The sequence below is a fragment of the Bufo bufo genome, chromosome 4, assembly GCF_905171765.1.
Source record: "Bufo bufo chromosome 4, aBufBuf1.1, whole genome shotgun sequence".
In the NCBI taxonomy this organism is placed as follows: Eukaryota; Metazoa; Chordata; class Amphibia; order Anura; family Bufonidae; genus Bufo; species Bufo bufo.
Window position 1 is genome coordinate 258,662,975 of NC_053392.1, and position 24,955 is coordinate 258,687,929.

At 45.5% G+C, this 24,955-nt stretch overlaps 1 protein-coding gene across 1 annotated transcript in view; it reads right to left on the minus strand.

Annotated features, from left to right (window-relative positions):
- Positions 1-24,955, minus strand: part of CSMD1 (CUB and Sushi multiple domains 1) — a 2,494,699-nt gene that overhangs the window by 350,467 nt on the left and 2,119,277 nt on the right. The window contains exon 46 of the mRNA XM_040430026.1: positions 23,876-23,989. Coding sequence (XP_040285960.1) covers positions 23,876-23,989 — 114 coding nt within the window. The remainder of the gene's footprint in view (positions 1-23,875; positions 23,990-24,955) is intronic.

Here is a 24,955-nt window from a genome sequence, read left to right on the forward strand (position 1 = left end):
ACAGATGATTTTTAAAAATTTCGGTCCCTGTCAACTATGCAGAGCAGGGATTTTTTCACAGCAAAACTGTGTTCATGTCACCTACCAATTGAGCAGATGATTTTACAAAAATTAGGTCCCTGTCACCTATGCAGAGTCGGGGTTTGTATACGGCAAAATTGGTAAAATGTCTCCTGACAATCTAACAGACGATTTTTTGAAATTTAGGTCCCTGTCACCTATGCAGAGCAGGGGTTTATTCATGGCAAAAATGATAAAATGTCACCCAAGAATATAACAGACGCTTTTGCACCCTGCTCTCTCTTTTGCTGTGCTGGTGCCTCTGTACGACCACCGCCTCTTCCTCCGAATTAGACAGGTCACTTGCATGACCTTGATTTCATGTGGGAACCTCATCATCCTCCACATCATCTTTCACCCAGTCTTCACCCCTGCCCTCCTTGTCGGTCGGCACACTGCAGAAAACCACAGCAGTTGGCACCTGTGTTTCGTCATCATCTGAGACGTGCTGTGGTGGTCCTCCCATGTACTTATCCTGAAACATAAGTGGTTGGGCATCGCTGCACTCAATCTCTTCCACTTCTGGGGCATGGCTAGGTGGATGGCCCTGGGAAACCCTGCTAGCAGAGTCATCAAAAAGCAGAAGAGACTGCTGCATGACTTGGGGCTCAGACTGCTTGACTGATTTGCAAGGGGGTGAGGTGAAAAACTGATGGCCATGGGCTGCAAGTGCCAACTCTGATCTTTCAGCAGGAGACTGGGTGGGAAACAATGTGAAGGAACTGGAGGCACTGTCAGCCACCCAATCTACTATTGCCTGTACTTGTTCTGGCCTCACCATTCGTAGAGCCGCATTCGGCCCTACCAAATAACGCTGAAGGTTCTGTCGCCTACTCACACCTGAGGAAGGTGTTTCACTTGTGCGTGTAACTGGCACAGATTGACCACGTCCTCTCCCTGCAACAGGAGCTACACCAGCAGCACCACGACCGGGGCCACTTCCCTTATTTGACGCTCTTCTCATTCTTTGTGTTCACCAACCAAACTAACAGATGGTTTATGTCAGGCGACAATATAACCGCAAATAGTCAACAATTAAATTCACTGACTGTAAGGCAGTGCTGGTGTCATAAAGGCGAAAAATTTCTTGAGGTCACACAACAGTGTGACAGGCGACTTTTATAAAATTACTTCACGGTCACAAAAATGTTTTAATTTGTCAACCAACAATGTAATAGCAGTATTGACTGGTTGTATTGGACTGTCAGAAATGCAGCAAAGGCCGCAAATGTATTATCTTGCCACAAAATTGGTGTTTTTTTATTACCAGAATAGTTTTGAGCGAACCCGAACTGTAAAGTTCGGGTTCGTACCGAACTTTAGGATTTTTGGACCCCGGACCCAAACATTTCAGTAAACGTTCAGGTTCAAGTTCAGTGTTCGGCAATTTTTATTGGCGCTTTTTGAAAGGCTGCAGAGCAGCCAATCAGCAAGCGTTTAACTGTGTGACCTTAGAAGCCATCACAGCCATGCCTACTAATGGCATGGCTGTGATTGGCCAGTGCAATATGTTGACCCAGCCTCTATATAAGCTGGAGTCACGTAGCGGTGCACGTCACTCAGCTCTTACTAGTGTAGGGATAGGATGCTGCTGGTGCTTTCAGGGAGAGAATAGGACAGAATCTGTGATCAGAACTCCAATTTAACTCAGTGATCTACATAGATTTAGTTATGTGGGTGCAGTGCACAATCTTTTTACCCTGCCCTGAGCCCAGTGACAGAAAAAAATTACTTTTATCCGTCTGTTAGGTGGGCGGCAGCCATTTTATGCAAGCTCAGTACACCAGCACTGCATCTGAGCTTTTGTGACATTCAAATCCAAGCTTGAAATACTGCACTAATAATCTGGTTTAAAAAAAAAACACAATTTTTTGGCAATATACAACATCTGGTGCATTTGCAGGATTAGTCAGTGTGCAATTTAAGCTAGAAATACAGCCATAATTTTCAGAATTTTTACAAACACCCTTTTTTGGCAAAATACACTATTTTACAGCCCTAGTTGCATCTGCACATGTGAAATTCAATCGCCATATACAGCTTTTATATTCTGTTATAAAAAACAACAACATTTATTTGCAAAATACTTAATATTGCAACCATTGTGATTTCTTTTTTTTTTCAATTTTCTGGCTTTGAAAAAACACATATTTTGGGCACCATCCAACATCTGGTGCCTTTGCATGATTATTCAGTGTGCAATTTAACCACCTCCGGACCGCTGTACGCACAGACGCGTCCTGGAGGTGGTTGATTCATTCCTCCTGGACGCGCCGGCGCGTCCTCTCGCGAGACGCGAGATTTCCTGTGAACGCGCGCACACAGGCGCGCACGCTCACAGGAACGGAAGGTAAGAGAGTTGATCTCCAGCCTGCCAGCGGCGATCGTTCGCTGGCAGGCTGGAGATGTGTTTTTTTTAACCCCTAACAGGTATATTAGACGCTGTTTTCATAACAGCGTCTAATATACCTGCTACCTGGTCCTCTGGTGGTCCCCTTTGTTTGGATCGACCACCAGAGGACACAGGTAGCTCAGTAAAGTAGCACCAAGCACCACTACACTACACTACACCCCCCCCCGTCACTTATTAACCCCTTATTAGCCCCTGATCACCCCTGATCACCCCATATAGACTCCCTGATCACCCCCCTGTCATTGATTACCCCCCTGTCATTGATCACCCCCCTGTAAAGCTCCATTCAGACGTCCGCATGATTTTTACGGATCCACTGATAGATGGATCGGATCCGCAAAACGCATCCGGACGTCTGAATGAAGCCTTACAGGGGCATGATCAATGACTGTGGTGATCACCCCATATAGACTCCCTGATCACCCCCCTGTCATTGATTACCCCCCTGTCATTGATCACCCCCCTGTAAAGCTCCATTCAGATGTCCGCATGATTTTTACGGATGCACTGATAGATGGATCGGATCCGCAAAACGCATCCGGACGTCTGAATGAAGCCTTACAGGGGCATGATCAATGACTGTGGTGATCACCCCATATAGACTCCCTGATCACCCCCCTGTAAAGCTCCATTCAGATGTCCGCATGATTTTTACGGATGCACTGATAGATGGATCCGATCCGCAAAACGCATCCGGACGTCTGAATGAAGCCTTACAGGGGCATGATCAATGACTGTGGTGATCACCCCATATAGACTCCCTGATCACCCCCCTGTCATTGATTACACCCCTGTCATTGATCACCCCCCTGTAAAGCTCCATTCAGATGTCCGCATGATTTTTACGGATGCACTGATAGATGGATCGGATCCGCAAAACGCATACGGACGTCTGAATGAAGCCTTACAGGGGCGTGATCAATGACTGTGGTGATCACCCCATATAGACTCCCTGATCACCCCCCTGTCATTGATTACACCCCTGTCATTGATCAACCCCCTGTAAAGCTCCATTCAGATGTCCGCATGATTTTTACGGATGCACTGATAGATGGATCGGATCCGCAAAACGCATCCGGACGTCTGAATGAAGCCTTACAGGGGCGTGATCAATGACTGTGGTGATCACCCCATATAGACTCCCTGATCACCCCCCTGTCATTGATTACACCCCTGTCATTGATCACCCCCCTGTAAAGCTCCATTCAGATGTCCGCATGATTTTTACGGATGCACTGATAGATGGATCGGATCCGCAAAACGCATCCGGACGTCTGAATGAAGCCTTACAGGGGCATGATCAATGACTGTGGTGATCACCCCATATAGACTCCCTGATCACCCCCCTGTCATTGATTACCCCCCTGTAAAGCTCCATTCAGATGTCCGCATGATTTTTACGGATGCACTGATAGATGGATGGGATCCGCAAAACGCATCCGGACGTCTGAATGAAGCCTTACAGGGGCATGATCAATGACTGTGGTTATCACCCCATATAGACTCCCTGATCACCCCCCTGTCATTGATTTCCCCCCTGTCATTGATCAACCCCCTGTAAAGCTCCATTCAGATGTCCGCATGATTTTTACGGATGCACTGATAGATGGATCAGATCCGCAAAACGCATCCGGACGTCTGAATGAAGCCTTACAGGGGCGTGATCAATGACTGTGGTGATCACCCCATATAGACTCCCTGATCACCCCCCTGTCATTGATTACACCCCTGTCATTGATCACCCCCCTGTAAAGCTCCATTCAGATGTCCGCATGATTTTTACGGATCCACTGATAGATGGATCGGATCCGCAAAACGCATACGGACGTCTGAATGAAGCCTTACAGGGGCATGATCAATGACTGTGGTGATCACCCCATATAGACTCCCTGATCACCCCCCTGTCATTGATTACCCCCCTGTAGAGCTCCATTCAGATGTCCGCATGATTTTTACGGATGCACTGATAGATGGATCGGATCCGCAAAACGCATCCGGACGTCTGAATGAAGCCTTACAGTGGCATGATCAATGACTGTGGTGATCACCCCATATAGACTCCCTGATCACCCCCCTGTCATTGATTACCCCCCTGTAAAGCTCCATTCAGATGTCCGCATGATTTTTACGGATGCACTGATAGATGGATCGGATCCGCAAAACGCATCCGGACGTCTGAATGAAGCCTTACAGGGGCATGATCAATGACTGTGGTTATCACCCAATATAGACTCCCTGATCACCCCCCTGTCATTGATCACCCCCCTGTCATTGATCACCCCCCTGTCATTGATCACCCCCCTGTCATTGATCACACCCCTGTCATTGATCACCCCCCCTGTCATTGATCACCCCCCCTGTCATTGATCACCCCCCTGTCATTGATCACCCCCCTGTAAGGCTCCATTCAGACATTTTTTTGGCCCAAGTTAGCGGAATTATTATTATTTTTTCTTACAAAGTCTCATATTCCACTAACTTGTGTCAAAAAATCTCACATGAACTCACCATACCCCTTACGGAATCCAAATGCGTAAAAATTTTTAGACATTTATATTCCAGACTTCTTCTCACGCTTTAGGGCCCCTAGAATACCAGGGCAGTATAAATACCCCACATGTGACCCCATTTCGGAAAGAAGACACCCCCAGGTATTCCGTGAGGGGCATATTGAGTCCATGAAAGATTGAAATTTTTGTCCCAAGTTAGCGGAACGGGAGACTTTGTGAGAAAAAAATTAAAAATATCCATTTCCGCTAACTTGTGCCGAAAAAAAAAAAATTTCTATGAACTCGCCATGCCCCTCATTGAATACCTTGGGGTGTCTTCTTTCCAAAATGGGGTCATATGTGGGGTATTTATACTGCCCTGGCATTCTAGGGGCCCCAAAGCGTGAGAAGAAGTCTGGTATCCAAATGTCTAAAAATGCCCTCCTAAAAGGAATTTGGGCACCTTTGCGCATCTAGGCTGCAAAAAAGTGTCACACATCTGGTATCGCCGTACTCAGGAGAAGTTGGGGAATGTGTTTTGGGGTGTCATTTTACATATACCCATGCTGGGTGAGAGAAATATTTTGGTCAAATGCCAACTTTGTATAAAAAAAATGGGAAAAGTTGTCTTTTGTCAAGATATTTCTCTCACCCAGCAAGGGTATATGTAAAATGACACCCCAAAACACATTCCCCAACTTCTCCTGAATACGGCGATACCACATGTGTGACACTTTTTTGCAGCCTAGGTGGGCAAAGGGGCCCATATTCCAAAGAGCACCTTTAGGATTTCACAGGTCATTTACCTACTTACCACACATTAGGCCCCCTGGAAAATGCCAGGGCAGTATAACTACCCCACAAGTGACCCCATTTTGGAAAGAAGACACCCCAAGGTATTCCGTGAGGGGCATGGCGAGTTCCTAGAATTTTTTATTTTTTGTCACAAGTTAGTGGAAAATGCTGATTTTTTTTTTTTTTTTTTCATACAAAGTCTCATATTCCACTAACTTGTGACAAAAAATAAAAACTTCCATGAACTCACTATGCCCATCAGCGAATACCTTGGGGTCTCTTCTTTCCAAAATGGGGTCACTTGTGGGGTAGTTATACTGCCCTGGCATTCTAGGGGCCCAAATGTGTGGTAAGGAGTTTGAAATCAAATTCTGTAAAAAATGACCTGTGAAATCCGAAAGGTGCTCTTTGGAATATGGGCCCCTTTGCCCACCTAGGCTGCAAAAAAGTGTCACACATCTGGTATCTCCGTACTCAGGAGAAGTTGGGGAATGTGTTTTGGGGTGTCATTTTACATATACCCATGCTGGGTGAGAGAAAAATCTTGGCAAAAGACAACTTTTCCCATTTTTTTATACAAAGTTGGCATTTGACCAAGATATTTTTTCTCACCCAGCATGGGTATATGTAAAAAGACACCCCAAAACACATTCCTCAACTTCTCCTGAGTACGGAGATACCAGATGTGTGACACTTTTTTGCAGCCTAGGTGGGCAAAGGGGCCCATATTCCAAAGAACACCTTTCGGATTTCACAGGTCATTTTTTAGAGAATTTGATTTCAAACTCCTTACCACACATTTGGGCCCCTAGAATGCCAGGGCAGTATAACTACCCCACAAGTGACCCCATTTTGGAAAGAAGAGACCCCAAGGTATTCGCTGATGGGCAAAGTGAGTTCATGGAAGTTTTTATTTTTTGCCACAAGTTAGTGGAATATGAGACTGTGTATGAAAAAAAAATAAAAATAAATAAATCATCATTTTCCACTAACTTGTGACAAAAAATAAAAAATTCTAGGAACTTGCCATGCCCCTCACGGAATACCTTGGGGTGTCTTCTTTCCAAAATGGGGTCACTTGTGGGGTAGTTATACTGCCCTGGCATTCTAGGGGCCCAAATGTGTGGTAAGGAGTTTGAAATCAAATTCTGTAAAAAATGACCTGTGAAATCCGAAAGGTGCTCTTTGGAATATGGGGTCCTTTGCCCACCTAGTCTGCAAAAAAGTGTCACACATCTGGTATCTCCGTACTCAGGAGAAGTTGGGGAATGTGTTTTGGGGTGTCATTTTACATATACCCATGCTGGGTGAGAGAAATATCTTGGCAAAAGACAACTTTTCCCATTTTTTTATACAAAGTTGGCATTTGACCAAGATATTTCTCTCACCCAGCATGGGTATATATAAAATGACACCCCAAAACACATTCCCCACCTTCTCCTGAGTACGGAGATACCAGATGTGTGACACTTTTTTGCAGCCTAGGTGGGCAAAGGGGCCCATATTCCAAAGAGCACCTTTCGGATTTCACAGGTCATTTTTTACAGAATTTGATTTCAAACTCCTTACCACACATTTGGGCCACTAGAATGCCAGGGCAGTATAACCACCCCACAAGTGACCCCATTTTGGAAAGAAGAGACCCCAAGGTATTTCGTGATGGGCATAGTGAGTTCATAGAAGTTTTTATTTTTTGTCACAAGTAAGGCCTCATGCACACGACCGTTGTGTGCACCCGTGGCCGTTGTGCCGTTTTCCGTTTTTTTTTCGCGGACCCATTGACTTTCAATGGGTCCGTGGAAAAATCGGAAAATGCACCGTTTTGCAGCCGCATCCGTGATCCGTGTTTCCTGGCCGTGAAAAAAATATGACCTGTCCTATTTTTTTCACGGCCAACGGTTCACGGACCCATTCAAGTCAATGGGTCCGTGAAAGAACACGGATGCACACAAGATTGGCATCCGTGTCCGTGATCCGTGGCCGTAGTTTAGTTTTTATACAGACGGATCCGAAGATCCGTCTGCATAAAAGCTTTTTCAAAGCTGAGTTTTCACTTCGTGAAAACTCAGAACCGACAGTATATTCTAACACAGAAGCGTTCCCATGGTGATGGGGACGCTTCTAGTTAGAATACACTACAAACTGTGTACAAGACTGCCCCCTGCTGCCTGGCAGCACCCGATCTCTTACAGGGGGCCGTGATCAGCACAATTAACCCCTTCAGGTGCGGCACCTGAAAGGGTTAATTGTACTATCATATCCCCCTGTAAGAGATCAGGGCTGCCAGGCAGCAGGGGGCAGACCCTCCCCCCCCCTCCCCAGTTTGAATATCATTGGTGGCCAGTGCGGCCCCCCCCCCTCCCTCTATTGTAATAATTCGTTGGTGGCACAGTGTGCGCCCCCCCCCCCCTTCCTCCCTCTATTGTAATAAATCGTTGGTGGCACAGTGTGCGCCCCCCATTGCCCCCCCCCCTCTATAGCATTAACAACGTTGGTGGCCAGTGTGCAGCCCCCCATCTCCCCCCCCCCCTCCCCCCCATCATCATTGGTGGCAGCGGAGTTCCGATCGGAGTCCCAGTTTATTCGCTGGGGCTCCGATCGGTAACCATGGCAACCAGGACGCTACTACAGTCCTCGTTGCCATGGTTACTTAGCAATAGTACAATAGTAGAAGATTAATACTTACCTGCTGCTGCGATGTTCGTGTCCGGCCGGGAGCTCCACCTACTGGTAAGTGACAGTGACAGGTCTGTGCGGCGCATTGCTAAATGAACCGTCACTTACCAGTAGGAGGAGCTCCCGGCCGGACACGAACATCACAGCTCCCAGGTAAGTATGAATCTTGTACTATTGCTAGTAACCCGCTGCCACCAATGATCGGGGGGGGGGGGGGGCGCAAGATGGGAGGCCGCACACTGGCCACCAATGTTGAAAATGCTATAGAGGGAGGGGGGCCAATGATTGCCACCAACGATTTATTACAATAGAGGGAGGAAGGGGGGGGGGCGCACACTGTGCCACCAACGAATTATTACAATAGAGGGAGGAAGGGGGGGGGAGGGGGGGGGGGGCACACTGTGCCACCAACGAATTATTACAATAGAGGGAGGAAGGGGGGGGCGCACACTGTGCCACCAACGATTTATTACAATGGAGGAAGGGGGGGGGGGGCGCACTGGCCACCAATGATATTCAAACTGGGGAGGGGGGGGGGGGTCTGCCCCCTGCTGCCTGGCAGCCCTGATCTCTTACAGGGGGATATGATAGTACAATTAACCCCTTCAGGTGCGGCACCTGAGGGGTTAATTGTGCTGATCACGGCCCCCTGTAAGAGATCGGATGCTGCTAGGCAGCAGGGGGCAGTCATGTACACAGTTTGTAGTATATTCTAACTAGAAGCGTCCCCATCACCATGGGAACGCCTCTGTGTTAGAATATACTGTCGGAAATGAGGTTTCACGATCTAACTCATATCCGACAGTATATTCTAACATAGAGGCGTTCCCATGGTGATGGGGACGCTTCAAGTTAAAATATACCATCGGATTGGAGAAAACTCCGATCTGATGGTATAAAAGGGACTCCGGACTTTACATTGAAAGTCAATGGGGACGGATCCGTTTGAAATGGCACCATATTGTGTCAACGTCAAACGGATCCGTCCCCATTGACTTGCATTGTAATTCAGGACGGATCCGTTTGGCTCCGCACGGCCAGGCGGACACCAAAATGACTTTTTTTTCATGTCCGTGGATCCGCCAAAAATCAAGGAAGACCCACGGACGAAAAAACGGTCACGGATCACGGACCTACGGACCCTGTTTTTGCGGACCGTGAAAAAAAACGTTCGTGTGCATGAGGCCTTAGTGGAATATGAGACTTTGTAAGAAAAGAAAAAAAAAAAAAAAATCATCATTTTCCACTAACTTGTGACAAAAAAAAAAAAGTTCTATGAACTCACTATGCCCATCAGCAAATACCTTAGGGTGTGTACTTTCCGAAATAGGGTCATTTGTGGGGTGTTTGTACTGTCTGGCCATTGTAGAACCTCAGGAAACATGACAGGTGCTCAGAAAGTCAGAGCTGCTTCAAAAAGCGGAAATTCACATTTTTGTACCATCGTTTGTAAACGCTATAACTTTTACCCAAACCATTTTTTTTTTTACCCAAACATTTTTTTTTTATCAAAGACATGTAGAACAATAAATTTAGAGCAAAATTTATATATGGATGTCGTTTTTTTTGCAAAATTTTACAACTGAAAGTGAAAAATGTCATTTTTTTGCAAAAAAATCGTTAAATTTCGATTAATAACAAAAAAAGTAAAAATGTCAGCAGCAATGAAATACCACCAAATGAAAGCTCTATTAGTGAGAAGAAAAGGAGGTAAAATTCATTTGGGTGGTAAGTTGCATGACCGAGCAATAAACGGTGAAAGTAGTGTAGGTCAGAAGTGTAAAAAGTGGCCTGGTCTTTCAGGGTGTTTAAGCACTGGGGGCTGAGGTGGTTAAGCTACAAATACAGCCATAATTTTCTGGGTTTTTCAAAACACCCTTTTTTGGCAAAATACACAATTTTACAGCCATTGCATCATCAGCACGGGTGAAATTCAAAGGTTATATACTGCTGTCATATTCAGTTTTAAACAAACACCCATTTTGGGCAAAAAACTTTAATTGCGGCCTAGTCTGCATCTGTACGTGTGAGATACACCCTTTACATACTGTGGTTCTATTCAGTTATTTGCAAAACAGCCATTTTGTGCAATAAACTTAAACTCCGGCCTAGTCTGGATCAGTAAGTGTGAGATACATCCTTTACATATTGTGGTTCTATTCAGTTATTTTAAAAACAACCATTTTGCGCAAAAAACTTTAATTGCGGCCTAGTCTGGATCAGTCCGTGTGAGATACACACTTTAGATACTGTGGTTGTATTCTTCTATTAATAAAACACCCTTTTTGGGCAAAATACACAATTTTACAGCCCTTGCTGCATCCAAACTTGTGAAATTCAAGGTTTATATACTGCTGTCATACAGGGAGTGCAGAATTATTAGGCAAATGAGTATTTTGACCACATCATCCTCTTTATGCATGTTGTCTTACTCCAAGCTGTATAGGCTCGAAAGCCTACTACCAATTAAGCATATTAGGTGATGTGCATCTCTGTAATGAGAAGGGGTGTGGTCTAATGACATCAACACCCTATATTAGGTGTGCATAATTATTAGGTAACTTCCTTTCCTTTGGCAAAATGGGTCAAAAGAAGGACTTGACAGGCTCAGAAAAGTCAAAAATAGTGAGATATCTTGCAGAGGGATGCAGCACTCTTAAAATTGCAAAGCTTCTGCAGCGTGATCATCGAACAATCAAGCGTTTCATTCAAAATAGTCAACAGGGTCGCAAGAATCGTGTGGAAAAACCAAGGCGCAAAATAACTGCCCATGAACTGAGAAAAGTCAAGCGTGCAGCTGCCAAGATGCCACTTGCCACCAGTTTGACCATATTTCAGAGCTGCAACATCACTGGAGTGCCCAAAAGCACAAGGTGTGCAATACTCAGAGACATGGCCAAGGTAAGAAAGGCTGAAAGACGACCACCACTGAACAAGACACACAAGCTGAAACGTCAAGACTGGGCCAAGAAATATCTCAAGACTGATTTTTCTAAGGTTTTATGGACTGATGAAATGAGAGTGAGTCTTGATGGGCCAGATGGATGGGCCCGTGGCTGGATTGGTAAAGGGCAGAGAGCTCCAGTCCGACTCAGACGCCAGCAAGGTGGAGGTGGAGTACTGGTTTGGGCTGGTATCATCAAAGATGAGCTTGTGGGGCCTTTTCGGGTTGAGGATGGAGTCAAGCTCAACTCCCAGTCCTACTGCCAGTTTCTGGAAGACACCTTCTTCAAGCAGTGGTACAGGAAGAAGTCTGCATCCTTCAAGAAAAACATGATTTTCATGCAGGACAATGCTCCATCACACGCGTCCAAGTACTCCACAGCGTGGCTGGCAAGAAAGGGTATAAAAGAAGAAAATCTAATGACATGGCCTCCTTGTTCACCTGATCTGAACCCCATTGAGAACCTGTGGTCCATCATCAAATGTGAGATTTACAAGGAGGGAGAACAGTACACCTCTCTGAACAGTGTCTGGGAGGCTGTGGTTGCTGCTGCACGCAATGTTGATGGTGAACAGATCAAAACACTGACAGAATCCATGGATGGCAGGCTTTTGAGTGTCCTTGCAAAGAAAGGTGGCTATATTGGTCACTGATTTGTTTTTGTTTTGTTTTTGAATGTCAGAAATGTATATTTGTGAATGTTGAGATGTTATATTGGTTTCACTGGTAAAAATAAATAATTGAAATGGGTATATATTTGTTTTTTGTTGAGTTGCCTAATAATTATGCACAGTAATAGTCACCTGCACACACAGATATCCCCCTAAAATAGCTAAAACTAAAAACAAACTAAAAACTACTACAAAAAATATTCAGCTTTGATATTAATGAGTTTTTTGGGTTCATTGAGAACATGGTTGTTGTTCAATAATAAAATGAATCCTCAAAAATACAATTTGCCTAATAATTCTGCACTCCCTGTATTCTGTTATTAAACAAACACCTATTTTGTGCAAAAAACTTAATTTTCCAGCCGTTGCTGCATATGTCATTGTAAGATACACACTTTAGATACTGTGGTTCTATTCAGATATTTGAAAAACAACCATTTTGGGCAAAAAACTTTAATTGCGGCCTAGTCTGTATCAGGACGTGTGAGATACGCACTTTAGATACTGTGGTTCTATTCAATTATATGAAAAACAACCATTTTGGACAAAAAACTTTAATTGCGGCCTAGTCTGGATCTGTACCTGTGAGATACACACTTTAGATACTGTGGTTATATTCTTCTATTACTAAAACACCCTTTTTGGGCAAAAAACTTTAATTGCGGCCTAGTCTGCATCTGTACGAGTGAGATACAACCTTTACATACTGTCGTTCTATTCTGCTATTAATTAAACCCCCATTTAGGGCAAGATCCTAAATTTGAGAAATATTAGGAGAGCGTCAAATAAGTGACGTGGCCCAGGTTGTGGTGCTGCTGGTGGAGATCCTGTTGCAGGGAGAGGATGTGGTCGATCTGTGCCAGCTACACGCACAAGTGAAAACCCTTCCTCAGGTGCGAGAAAGTGACAGAACCTGCAGCGGTATTTGGTCAGGCCTAATGCGGCTCTACCAATGGTGAAGCCAGAACAAGTACAGGCGATAGTAGATTGTGTTGCTGACAGTGCCTCCAGTTGATTCACATTGTCTCCCACCCAGTCTCCTGCTGAAAGATAAGAGTTGGCACCTTCAGCCGATGTCCATCAGTCTTTCACCTCACCCCCTTGCAAATCAGCCAAGCAGTCTGAGCCCCAAGTCATGCAGCAGTCTCTTCTGCTTTTTGATGACTCTGTTAGCAGGGTTTCCCAGGGCCATCCACCTATCCCTGCCCCAGAAGTGGAAGAGATTGAGTGCACAGATGCCCAACCACTTATGTTTCAAGATGAGTACATGGGAGGAACATCGCAGCTGGTCTTGGATGATGACGAAACACAGGTGCCAACTGCTGGGGCTTTCGAAAGTGTGCAGACTGACAAGGAGGGCAGGGGTGAAGACTGGGTGGAAGATGATGTGGAGGAAGATGAGGTTCTCGACCCCACATGGAATCAAGGTCAGGCGAGTGACCTATGTAGTTCGGAGGAAGAGACGCAGTCTCGGCCTCTTCATCCCCCTCTGGAGTGACAGTGGCACCTGCCACCCCGCAAAAAGAGGATCTGCCAGAAACACCACCACCTGAGTCACCAAGCATCTCCAAAATGTCCCACGGAAGCTTTCAGCTCTCCATCTCCCAAACACTGGAGAGGAAGAGGAAGTACCCCCCTACCCAGCCGCGATCCCTAGCCCTGAATGTCAGCATTTCTAAATTACTGGCATTTGAAATGCTGTCATTCTGTCTGGTGGAGACGGAGAGTTTTAAAGGCCTTATGGCGGTGGCTGCCCCACAGTACGTCGTGCCCAGTCGCCACTACTTTTCCAGGCGTGCCATCTTTTCCCTGCACAACCAAGTGGGGGACAAAATCAGGTGTGCACTGCGCAACGCCATCTGTGGCAAGGTGAAACTCACTACGGATACGTGGACCAGTAAGCACAATCAGGGACGTTATATCTCCATACCAGCACACTGGGTAAATGCAGTGGCGGCTGGGCCTGAGGCGGATAGCAGTTTAGCGCATGTCATTCCACCACCGAGGATTGCAGGGCGCTTCAGTTTGTCTCCTGTTGCTTCCTCCTCCTACTCCGCGTCCTCATCCTCTACCAGCTCCTCATCCGATCAGCGTAACACCTTACCCACCAACTTCAGCACAGCCAGGGGTAAACGACAGCAGGCAGTTTTAAAACTTATCTGTTTGGGGGACAAACCCCACACAGCGCAGGAGCTGTGGACGGGCCTTGAACAACAGACCGATGAGTGGTTGGTGCCAGTGAGCCTCAAGCCCGGCCTGGTAATGTGCGATAATGGGCAAAATCTCGTAGCAGCTCTGGGACTAGCCGGTTTGACGCACATCCCTTTCCTGGCGCATGTGCTGAATTTGGTGGTGCAGAGATTCCTTAAAAATTTCCCCGATATGTCAGAGCTGCTGCATAAAGTGCGGGCGGTCTGTGCATGCTTTCGGCGTTCTCACCCTGCTGCTCGCCTGTCAGCACTGCAGTGCTACTTTGGCCTTCCCGCTCACCGCCTCATGTGCGACATGCCCACAAGGTGGAACTCCACCTTGCACATGCTGGCTAGACTGTGCGAGCAGCAGCAGGCAATAGTGGAGTTTCAGCTGCAGCACACACGGGTGAGTCGCTCGGCGGAACAGCACCACTTCACCACCAATGACTGGGCCTCCATGCTAGACCTGTGTTCCTTGTTGCGCTGTTTCAAGTACTCCACCAACATGGCCAGTGCCGATAACGCAGTTTTCAGCGTTGCTATTCCACTTCTATGGCTCCTTGAAAAAACGCTGCTGGCGAAGATGGAAGAGCATGTGGCACAGGAAGAGGAGGAGGAAGAGGGATCATTTTGTAGGGTTTCTGGCCAGTCATTCACAAGTGTCGCCGAGGGTGGGTTCCTGCACCCAAAATTGGCAGGTACACTATAGTACAGCCAGGGCACAGTTCTGGAGGATGACGAGGTGGAGGATGAGGAGGAGGAGATGGAGGAGGAGGAACCATGTTCAGCTCAACAATCGAGTTGCCCACATTCTAACTTGTACTACTACTACTGGGTGGCCACGCTGATGGATCCCGTTACAAACACAACGTACCGTCCTTAATTCCATCTCAGGAGCGTCATCGTAAGATGTGCGAGTACAAGCGCACGCTGGTAGATGCGCTGCTGGTGGCATTCCACCTGACAGCGGGGGTACAGTCAAAGCACAAGGCGAAGGCAGGGGAGGAGGAAGAGGTCACCAACGCAGCTGGAGCCAGTGTATTATCTGAACGTGTGTTTTGCACGGCAGGGGGTGTTATCACAGACAAGCGCAGCCGTCTGTCCACAGCCAATATGGACAAGGACATTTTACTACTTTGTCTGTTACATTTTCGGGTGAGATTCACCAATTCACCTAGTAGACAGGTAAAAAAGAAATCACAAATTTGTCTGTTACATTTTCAGGTGAAATTCATAAATTTTTGGGTGTAATATATCCCTCCTCTACCTAGTTGACAGCTTAATACATTTCACAAATTTTTCTTTTACATTTTTCTGTCATAGACCCCTGCTCTACCAAGTAGACAGGTTAATAAATTTCACAAATTTTTATGTTACATTCTTGGGTTGACATTTCACAATTTTGTGTGAATAAACCCCTGCTCTGTATAGGTGACAGGGAATAAAATTTCTGAAATTCTTCTTTAATTGATGCGCGCAACCTCCTTTCATTTAATGCTTAAACTTTAACAAGTTGTCCCACATTTGCGCTTCAATAATTTGTCACACATTTGCGCTTTCATAATTTTTCCCACATTTGCGCTTTAATTATTTGTCCTACATTTGCTCTTTAATAATTTTTCCCACATTTGCCCTTTAATAATTTGTCCCACATTTGCGCTTCAATAATTTGTCCCACATTTGCGCTTTAACAGCTTTTCCCACATTTTCGATCAAATTTTTTTTAATCCATTTATCTCCCTTGGATGTGGTCTCTCTTTCTCACGCTCCCTCTCCGGCATGGAACCCTGATTCGCCGATAGCCATGATCAACATCGTAGGCTCAGAAAAGAACATCGAAAGATGATAGGGAAGATTTCCAAATGGATGGTGGATGTCACAGGGACGTGCAATCAGGCAGAAGTTAGCTAGAGTCAACAAAGCGGCAGCAGGGCCTCTCCTGGCTAACGTTTCCAAATCAAAAATACCACAGTGACATTCCCTATAAGTTTTTATTAATCATTCCAATAACAGGGCATCTTAAGAGTGCTGTATTGTTATTTATCGTCCGAGTCGGGAGTGGTTGATTGCCGCGTGCCCCCTCCTTTCCTTCAATTCTTCCATTTTAACAGCTTTTCCGACATTTTATGTTTAGCACAACTGGAGGGGGTTATCACAGGTTATATTTCCCAATGTTTTGGGTGTACCCGAATTTAAAAAAAGATAAATAAATTTAAAACAAAAAAGCAGTGTAGGCTACCTCCTCCTCCTCCACCACCGCTTCCACCTACACCGCCACATCCACCGCCTCCTCAACCTCCTGCTCCATATGGACCTTGTCCTCCTAGATCAAGATTATTAGTTTCAATTTTTACGTATTTTATGTTATTTGAAGTCATTTCCCTATCCACATTTGTTTGCAGAGAACTTGCCATGCTCTTAACCACATTTTGTTGGTATTTGCAGCCCTCTAGCCCTTTCCGTGACATTTTTAGAGCCATTTTAGTGCTCAAAAGTTGGGGTTCGGGGTTAAGTTCGGGTCAAGTTCAGGTCCCGAACTCGAACTTTTTTGTGAAGTTCAGCTGAACTCGTCGAACCCGAACATCCAGGTGTCCGCTGAACTCTATACCAGAATATAACAGCAGTATTAAACGCTTGTATTGGACTGTCAGAAATGCAGCAAAGGCCGCAAATGTATTATATTGCCACAAACTGGGTGTTTTTTAATACCAGAATATAACAGCAGTATCTAACGCTTGTATTGGACTGTCAGAAATGCGGCAACGGCAGCAAATGTATTATCTTGCACAAAATGGGTGTTTTTTTTTAAATACCAGAATATAACAGAAGTATCTAATGCTTGTATTGGACTGTCACAAATGCAGCAAAGGCTCAAAATGTATTATCTTGAACAAAATGGGTGATTTTTTAAACTCAAAATATAACTGCAATATTTAAAGCTTGTATTTGACTGTCACAAATGCACATATGCTGCACTGGTGCACTGAACTTGCACAAAATGGACGCCGACACCCACCTAACTAACAGACGGATAACAGTTATTTTTCTGTGTCACTGGGCTCAGGGCAGGGTAAAAAAATGGTGCACTGCACCCACAAAACAAAATCGCTGTAGATCGCAGAGTTAACAAGCACTTCTTATAACAGACCCTGTCCTATTCTCTCCCTCACAGCAGCAGCATCCTATCCATACACTAGTAAGAGCAGAGTGACCTGCAGCGCTACGTGACTCCAGCTTATATAGAGGCTGGGTCACATGCTGCACTGGCCAATCACAGCCATGCCATTAGTAGGCATGGCTGTGATGGCTTCTAAGGGCACAAGAGCTAAGCGCTTGTTGATTGGCTGCTCTGCAGCCTTTCAAAAAGCGCCATTAAATCATCGGACACTGAACTCGAACCAGAACTTTTACTGAAATGTTCGGGTTCGGGGTCAAAAAATCTGAAAGTTCGGTACGAACCCAAACTTTACAGTTCGAGTTCGCTCAACCCTATAGATAACTACATCATTGGGGGACAAATTCAATATACTGTGACAGTATCATTTTACTTTATCTGTTAAATCTAGAAGATTCAACTACCTTACATAATCCCACTATTATAGTTGCTTTCACAGAGCAGAATGCAATGAGGACTCAATACAGTATATATTCATGTAAGTACAGAGAGTTTGTATTTATTTTTATTTTTCATAGATAATTATTAAAGCTTTAAATGACAAAATCTTATATGGCTTTTAGTTTTCTAATGGAGAAGAAAAGTTTCCTGTTGAATTACAGCTTGCAAAATATTTTTCATATTACATTGATACCAACTACGAGTATAATAAAGAAAAGCTTTAAATAATTACATTTACTAGAAATAAACGAATCGGTTTGTAACAAACGCGGTTCTTTATGAACTTCCCAAAATTTTGTCTGGCAGACAAACCTGAAGCCTTTCAGGTTCGTTTTGGACAAATCCATGAAAAAAGTGCAGCATCATTTTACTGCACATGTCAGCAGGAAAAAGCACTAGGGAGGAAGAAGGAGGATTCTCACATGACCCTCAGAGGAAGTGGGGGGAGGACTTGGCTTATAGTCTGACAGATAGCCTGGATGAGCCTATCAGTGCTGCAGGAGGCAAGGAGATGCCCTTGCTGAACAAGCAGAACGTCATTCTGTGTTGGGCTGGGAATGATGGAGGAGGGGTCTATGGAGTGTCTGACAGAAAATGATCTTAGGGACAGTGTACCGTCTCAATCAAGCTTCTTTTCTAGTGTTGAGGGACAGTGAAAGGAAAAGCTAGAACAAAGAAGAATTGTGTAGAAGAAGGAAACAGGGAAAGCTGTCAAGGAGTGAAAAGTGAGGGACTGAGGCTGGGTGTGCCTTGTAGTGCCTTCTATCTGCAATTCCTGCCAATTCCTGCCTTATAACAATCTGCAGCTGCTGGAGAACCTCAAAAGCAGCATTTTTTCTTTTGTGGGGGGAACAGGGCCGGTGCAAGGATTTTTGCACACACAAGCAAAGCTACATTTTGGCGCACCCCCTCCCCCACACAACTTGGTAGGGGTGATGTAAAAAGGAGTGCGTGATGTGACATGGAGGTGGATGAGAAATGTGACATGGAGGGGGATGAGAAATGTGACATGGAGGGGGGAGAAATGTGACATGGAGGGGGATGAGAAATGTGACGTGGAGGGGGTTGAAATGTGACATGGAGGGGGATGAGAAATGTGACATGGAGGGGGATGAGAAATGTAACATGGAGGGGGATGAGAAATGTGACATGGAGGGGGATGAGAAATGTGACATGGAGGGGGATTAGAAATGTGACATGGAGGGGGATAAGAAATGTGACATGGAGGGGGTTAAAATGTGACATGGAGGGGGTTGAAATGTGACATGGAGGGGGAGAAATGTGACATGGAGGGGGAGAAATGTGACATAGGGGGGTGATGTGACATGGAGGGGGAGAAATGTGACATTTCTCCCCCTCCATGTCACATCACCCCCTGCCGGCGGCATGCAAGTGATTAAGGAAAAAAAAAGTTTAATTTTTACGCCCCCCCCCCCCCTCCTCAGCGCCCTAAGGCGGCCGGTTGGTATGCCTTATTATAGCACCGGGCCTGGGGGGTAATAAGCTCAAAACTTTATAACACATGTTTTACCATTCAAATGATGGATAGCATTTGAAATCTCAGTGAAAACACCTGAAATACTAGTCCAAAGTCTGTCAGGGCATCTCTCTGATGGTGGTGATAATAGTGGCACCTATAGCCATGGTATTGGCGTAGGGGGCAGTGACAATGGCAGTCAGAGCAAAAGTAGAGCAGGGGAGGAGGGACACTATGATAGATCACCTCTCATTTGATAAAAGTGGCAGGAAAGATTAGGACTCTGCTGATGATTATTTGTTGGACAGGACCTGGGAGTCCGATCAGAGTGTTGAGGGGGAGGCAACTTCTGAGAAGGAACGTGGTGGCAGTGGCCATAAAGAGCACCTCCCAAAGAACAGCCAGGGTCATGTCTGCTTCAGGATATGGTGATGCCGCTGACACTGTGGGTGTATTATGCCCAAAACGTGCCAGACCTGAGCTAAGCTCGACTGCCTCTAGGTCTGTGTGAGTATCTCCCGTCAGCAGTTTTTCTCCATGCTGCCTGAAGACAGAAGCATTGCCCTGTGCAAGCTCTGCAAGAATAAAATAAACCGTAGGAAGCCAAACACAAACATAGACACAACAGTGTCGGCATGACCCCATCCCGTGGGCAAACAAAGGTGGCAGCCAGCTACTGCAACAAGAGCTCCCTAAAGTACATCAAACAGCAAACATCCCGCTGACTGTCACCCCGTTGACTCCAAGTGGGCAAGGTGGTTAGCGACAGCAGCCATAACATTCTGGGCACCCTGAACCTGGCAGAAATACCACATGCTCCCTGCATGATGCATGTCATTAGCCTAGTCGTGCAACGCTTGTGAAAAAAGTAGACTGACTTGCCAAAGCAAACAATATCCAAGTGACTGTCCAAGAATTTCAGCCATTCTTACATGGTGGGGAACACTCTCCTAGACTTGCAGCAACAGATCAGTCTGCAGGTACACCGATTAATTTGTGACATTCCAATTCACTGGAAATTAACATCGCATGTTAGAACTTCTGTACGAACAATGGCCATCTGTTAATGATTTTGTTATGCACCAGACCTCCTCAGCAGAAGGGAGCATGTGTTATTTAAAGGTCATTGGCAGCTCATCCGACACGCCTGTCGGGTGCTAAAACTCTTTGAAGAGGCTACAAACTTTGTCAGCAGGGACAACTGTGGCATGAACAATATCATCCCCTATATTTATCTTGGAACACACGCTGACACTTATGCAGCAGTGAACGACGATGAAAGAAGAAAAGCAAATACATCTTTCCGCCCACCCTGTAGCTGCTGGGGACCTACAAGGAGAAACTGCCATGGAGGAGAAGAAGTAGGAGGAGGATGAGCAGCTGCCACTGGAAGCGGAGGAGGAGTCAGAGGTGGAGGAGCAAGAGGATGATTATCACGATGGCACCGGCCAGGACCATCAATCATCTCAGTGGGGGGCAGAGCTGGAAAGGACTGGACAGAACACTGACATTTATGCTCACTTGCTTATGCAGTGATAGGTGTATCATTGACATCAAGCATCTGATGATTACTGGATAGCCATGCTTTTAGACCCTGGCTTTACCAGGAAACACTGTGTATGTAGCTTGCCGCAGCTTTCAGTGAGCAGATGACTTCTGCCAGCATGTCTGAAAGAGAGGCCCATTTCTGCTCCCCACAGAGTCACCAACCTCTAGCAGCCATAACCAGCATCTGCAGTAGCAGTAGGAGCAGCAGCCAGTTCAGTCTCCTCAACATGATGGAGCAGTTTTTTCACATGCTATGCCAGGCTGAGGCCAATTAGCAAGCTGACAGCTCCCACCTCAATGCTCAGGTTCAGGCCTACCTGCACTGTGGCCTGTCTCCGGTGCATACCCTTTTCCATGACCCCATGGATTTCTGGACATGCAAACTGGAACAGTGGCCCAAGCAGACACAGTTCACTATTTTTCTTCTTTCTTACCCAACCTCCAGTTTAATGTTGGAGACAGGGCCGGTGCAAGGATTTTTGCACACACAAGCGAAGCTACATTTTGGCGCCCCCCTCCCCCCACAACTCGGTGGGGGTGATGTAAAAAGAAGGGGGTGATGTAAAAAGGAGGGCGTTATGTGACATGGAGGGGGAAGAAATATGACATGGAGGGGGGAGAAATGTGACATGGAGGGGGAGAAATGTGACATGGAGGGGGAGAAATGTGACATGGAGGGGGGAGAAATGTGACATAGGGGGGTGATGTGACATGGAGGGGGAGAAATGTGACATGGAGACATTTCTCCCCCTCCATGTCACATTTCTCCCCCTCCATGTCACATCACCCCCTGCTTTTTATATCACCCCCTTTGTGTCACATTTCTCCCCCCATGTCACATTTCAACCCCTCCATGTCACATTTCTCCCCCTCCATGGCAAATTTCTCCCCTCATGTCACATTTCTCCCCCCTCCATGGCACATTTCACCCCCCCATGTCACATTTCTCCCCCCTCCATGTCACATTTCAACCCCTCCATGTCACATTTCTCCCCCTCCATGGTACATTTCTCCACCCATGCCACATTTCTCCCCTATCCATAGCACATTTCAACCCCTTGAAGGCACATTTCTCCCCCCTCCATGTGAGATTTTCCCCCTCTATTAATGTTGTGTAAAAATAAACATTATGCTCCTCACCTGGCCCTGGTCGTCTGCAGCAGCTCCCCTTCTCCTCTGTGTGGTCCTGGTATCTTCTCTCTGTGCTCCCGACAAGACTTTGAGGACCTTTCCCACTCTGCCAATCAGTGGCTGCAGCTGTGTCATGTGTCAGACCAGTGATTGGCTCAGCAGGAAATCACTGCCCTGACACGTGACACAGCTGCGGCCACTGATTGGCAGAGTGGGAAAGGTCCTCAAACAACTTGTCAGGACTCGGGAGCCCAGAGAGAAGATATGAGGACCACCACACAGAGGAGAACAGCCGCAGGAGGCCGGCGGCATGCAAGTGATTAATGAAAAAAAAAAAGTTTCATTTTTCCGCACCCCCCCCCTTCTCAGCGCCCAAAGGCGGCCGCTTGGTCTGCCTTATTATAGCACCGGGCCTGGTTGGAGAGGGTTTTCAGCGCAGCAGGGGCTGTGGTGACACTCAAATGAACCAAGTTGTCCTCCACCAGTGTCCAAAACATACTTTTGTCAAAATGAACCAAGTCTGGATTTGTGAGGATTTTCACACTCCTCCTGCTGATGAATAGATCTGGCCTTCCTGATGGTACCCCATCTTGTAACTGTTGCTATCTGCCTACGTTCCTGCCTACCATCATGTTGGCTGCCTATCATGTTCCATCATGCCACTTCCTCCATCATGCCACTGCCGCCTTCATGCTACTGCTGCTTTCTTCCTACCATGATGTTCCGTATGGCTACTGATGCCTCCATCATGCTGCTGCCTTCTTGCCAACTTGTACCATATGGCTGCTGCTGCTACCACCTCAGCTGCTACTCCTTCCTGCTAATCCCCTACTAGTACCAAGGAACTGAAGCCAAGTTTGGTTTCAAGTTTTAAAGTGGTTTTCCACTTTAAAAATCAATTACAGAAGTTATTCAACGAAGTCACGCGCAACTTCATAAATAACTTATTTCGGCTCATCGGAGCCTACACATTTTAATATTGTACTGAGACGTATCTCCGTACAATATTATTCCAAAGTTTTGAACAAATCAACTTTGGATTATGCATCCAAAGTTCGCTTCGCTCAACTCTAATCATTGCACAGCTGCCCCTACTACCACTACCACTACTATTACTACCATCCATAGACATCCGACCTATTGTCTTGTATGTTCCATGCTATCCTGCTTCTGCTGCCTCTACTATTGCGGCCACGTACAGTACTTCTAATACTCTACCTATTTCACACTGTACTGCTCCCAATTAAATGGGAGAATTTTCCTAGGTTTGTTCACAACGAGTCACTTTTTCTTCTGACCATTAATACTTCTACTTGTCATATAGGCAGGCATTATGACCCTGTCAAGGCAAAATTTTGGGATGCTTGGTCCCTAGCCACTAATTAAAAATCACCATATACCTCCGATATCATAATACTGTCAAATGTGCGTTAACCCATACCTACCGTATGTATGTCAGTGTCACTCAGACATAATTTATTTTTGCTGTCATTGTGTTCAAGAGCTTAGGGGTTGGGGATAAGTCAGAGCAAAAGCAAAAATTCATTAAAAAATTTAAGAAAAGAGATAACATGTTTTTATAAGAAGTATTAGGAGACTAGAAGGTGTTATATACCAATTTCCAGGACAATCTCTTTCGAACAAACCAATTTGGGTCTGAACCGAACTTTTTAAAAACTGATACCACAAAGCATGATTAAATTCGGCTTTGCAGCAAATCGAATTTTCCCTGAAATTCGGATCAAAGTCCACTTCGGATACTTTGATTTGCTCATCGCTAGTAATAACGTAAATTGCATTCATGAATATTTTTGGAGAACAAAATAACTACTATAACCCTGGTACGCTAAATAATGTACCTACCTTCACATGTAGGCATGGAGCCCTGAAACTGGAGTTGGGTGACCAGTTTGCAGATCAAAATGTCATTTCCTACTAAGGCAAACCCTGGATGGCACTTGTATTTTACAAAGTCACCTAAAAAGGTAAAACAAATGAAATAAGGCTTTATTTTATGTGGAATTGGTCATTTTGTTCATGTGATTCCTTTTTTTCCCCTTCATGATGCATCCAAAAATAAAAAATTTAACTATTTGCAAATGAACAATATATAGTACAGACCAAAAGTTTGGACACACCTTCTCATTCAAAGAGTTTTCTTTATTTTCATGACTATGAAGGCATCAAAACTATGAATTAACACATGTGGAATTTTATAAATAACAAACAAGTGTGAAACAACTGAAAATATGTCATATTCTAGGTTCTTCAAAGTAGCCACCTTTTGCTTTGATTACTGCTTTGCACACTCTTGGCCTTCTCTTGATGAGCTTCAAGAGGTAGTCCCCTGAAATGGTTTTCACTTCACAGGTGTGCCCTGTCAGGTTTAATAATTGGGATTTCTTGCCTTATAAATGGGGTTGGGACTATCAGTTGCGTTGAGGAGAAGTCAGGTGGATACACAGCTGATAGTCCTACTGAATAGACTGTTAGAATTTGTATTATGGCAAGAAAAAAGCAGCTAAGTAAAGAAAAACGAGTGGCCATCATTACTTTAAGAAATGAAGGTCAGTCAGTCAGCCAAAAAATTGTGAAAACTTTGAAAGTAAGGGCTATTTGACCATGAAGGAGAGTGATGGGGTGCTGCGCCAGATGACCTGGCCTCCACAGTGACGGACCTGATCCCAATCGAAATAGTTTGGGGTGAGCTGGACCGCAGAGTGAAGGCAAAAGGGCCAACAAGTGCTAAGCATCTCTGGGAACTCCTTCAAGACTGTTGGAAGAACATTTCAGGGGACTACCTCTTGAAACTCATCAAGAGAATGCCAAGAGTGTGCAAAGCAGTAATCAAAGCAAAAGGTGGCTACTTTGAAGAACCTAGAATATGTCATATTTTCAGTTGTTTCACACTTTTTTGTTATGTATATAATTCCACATGTGTTA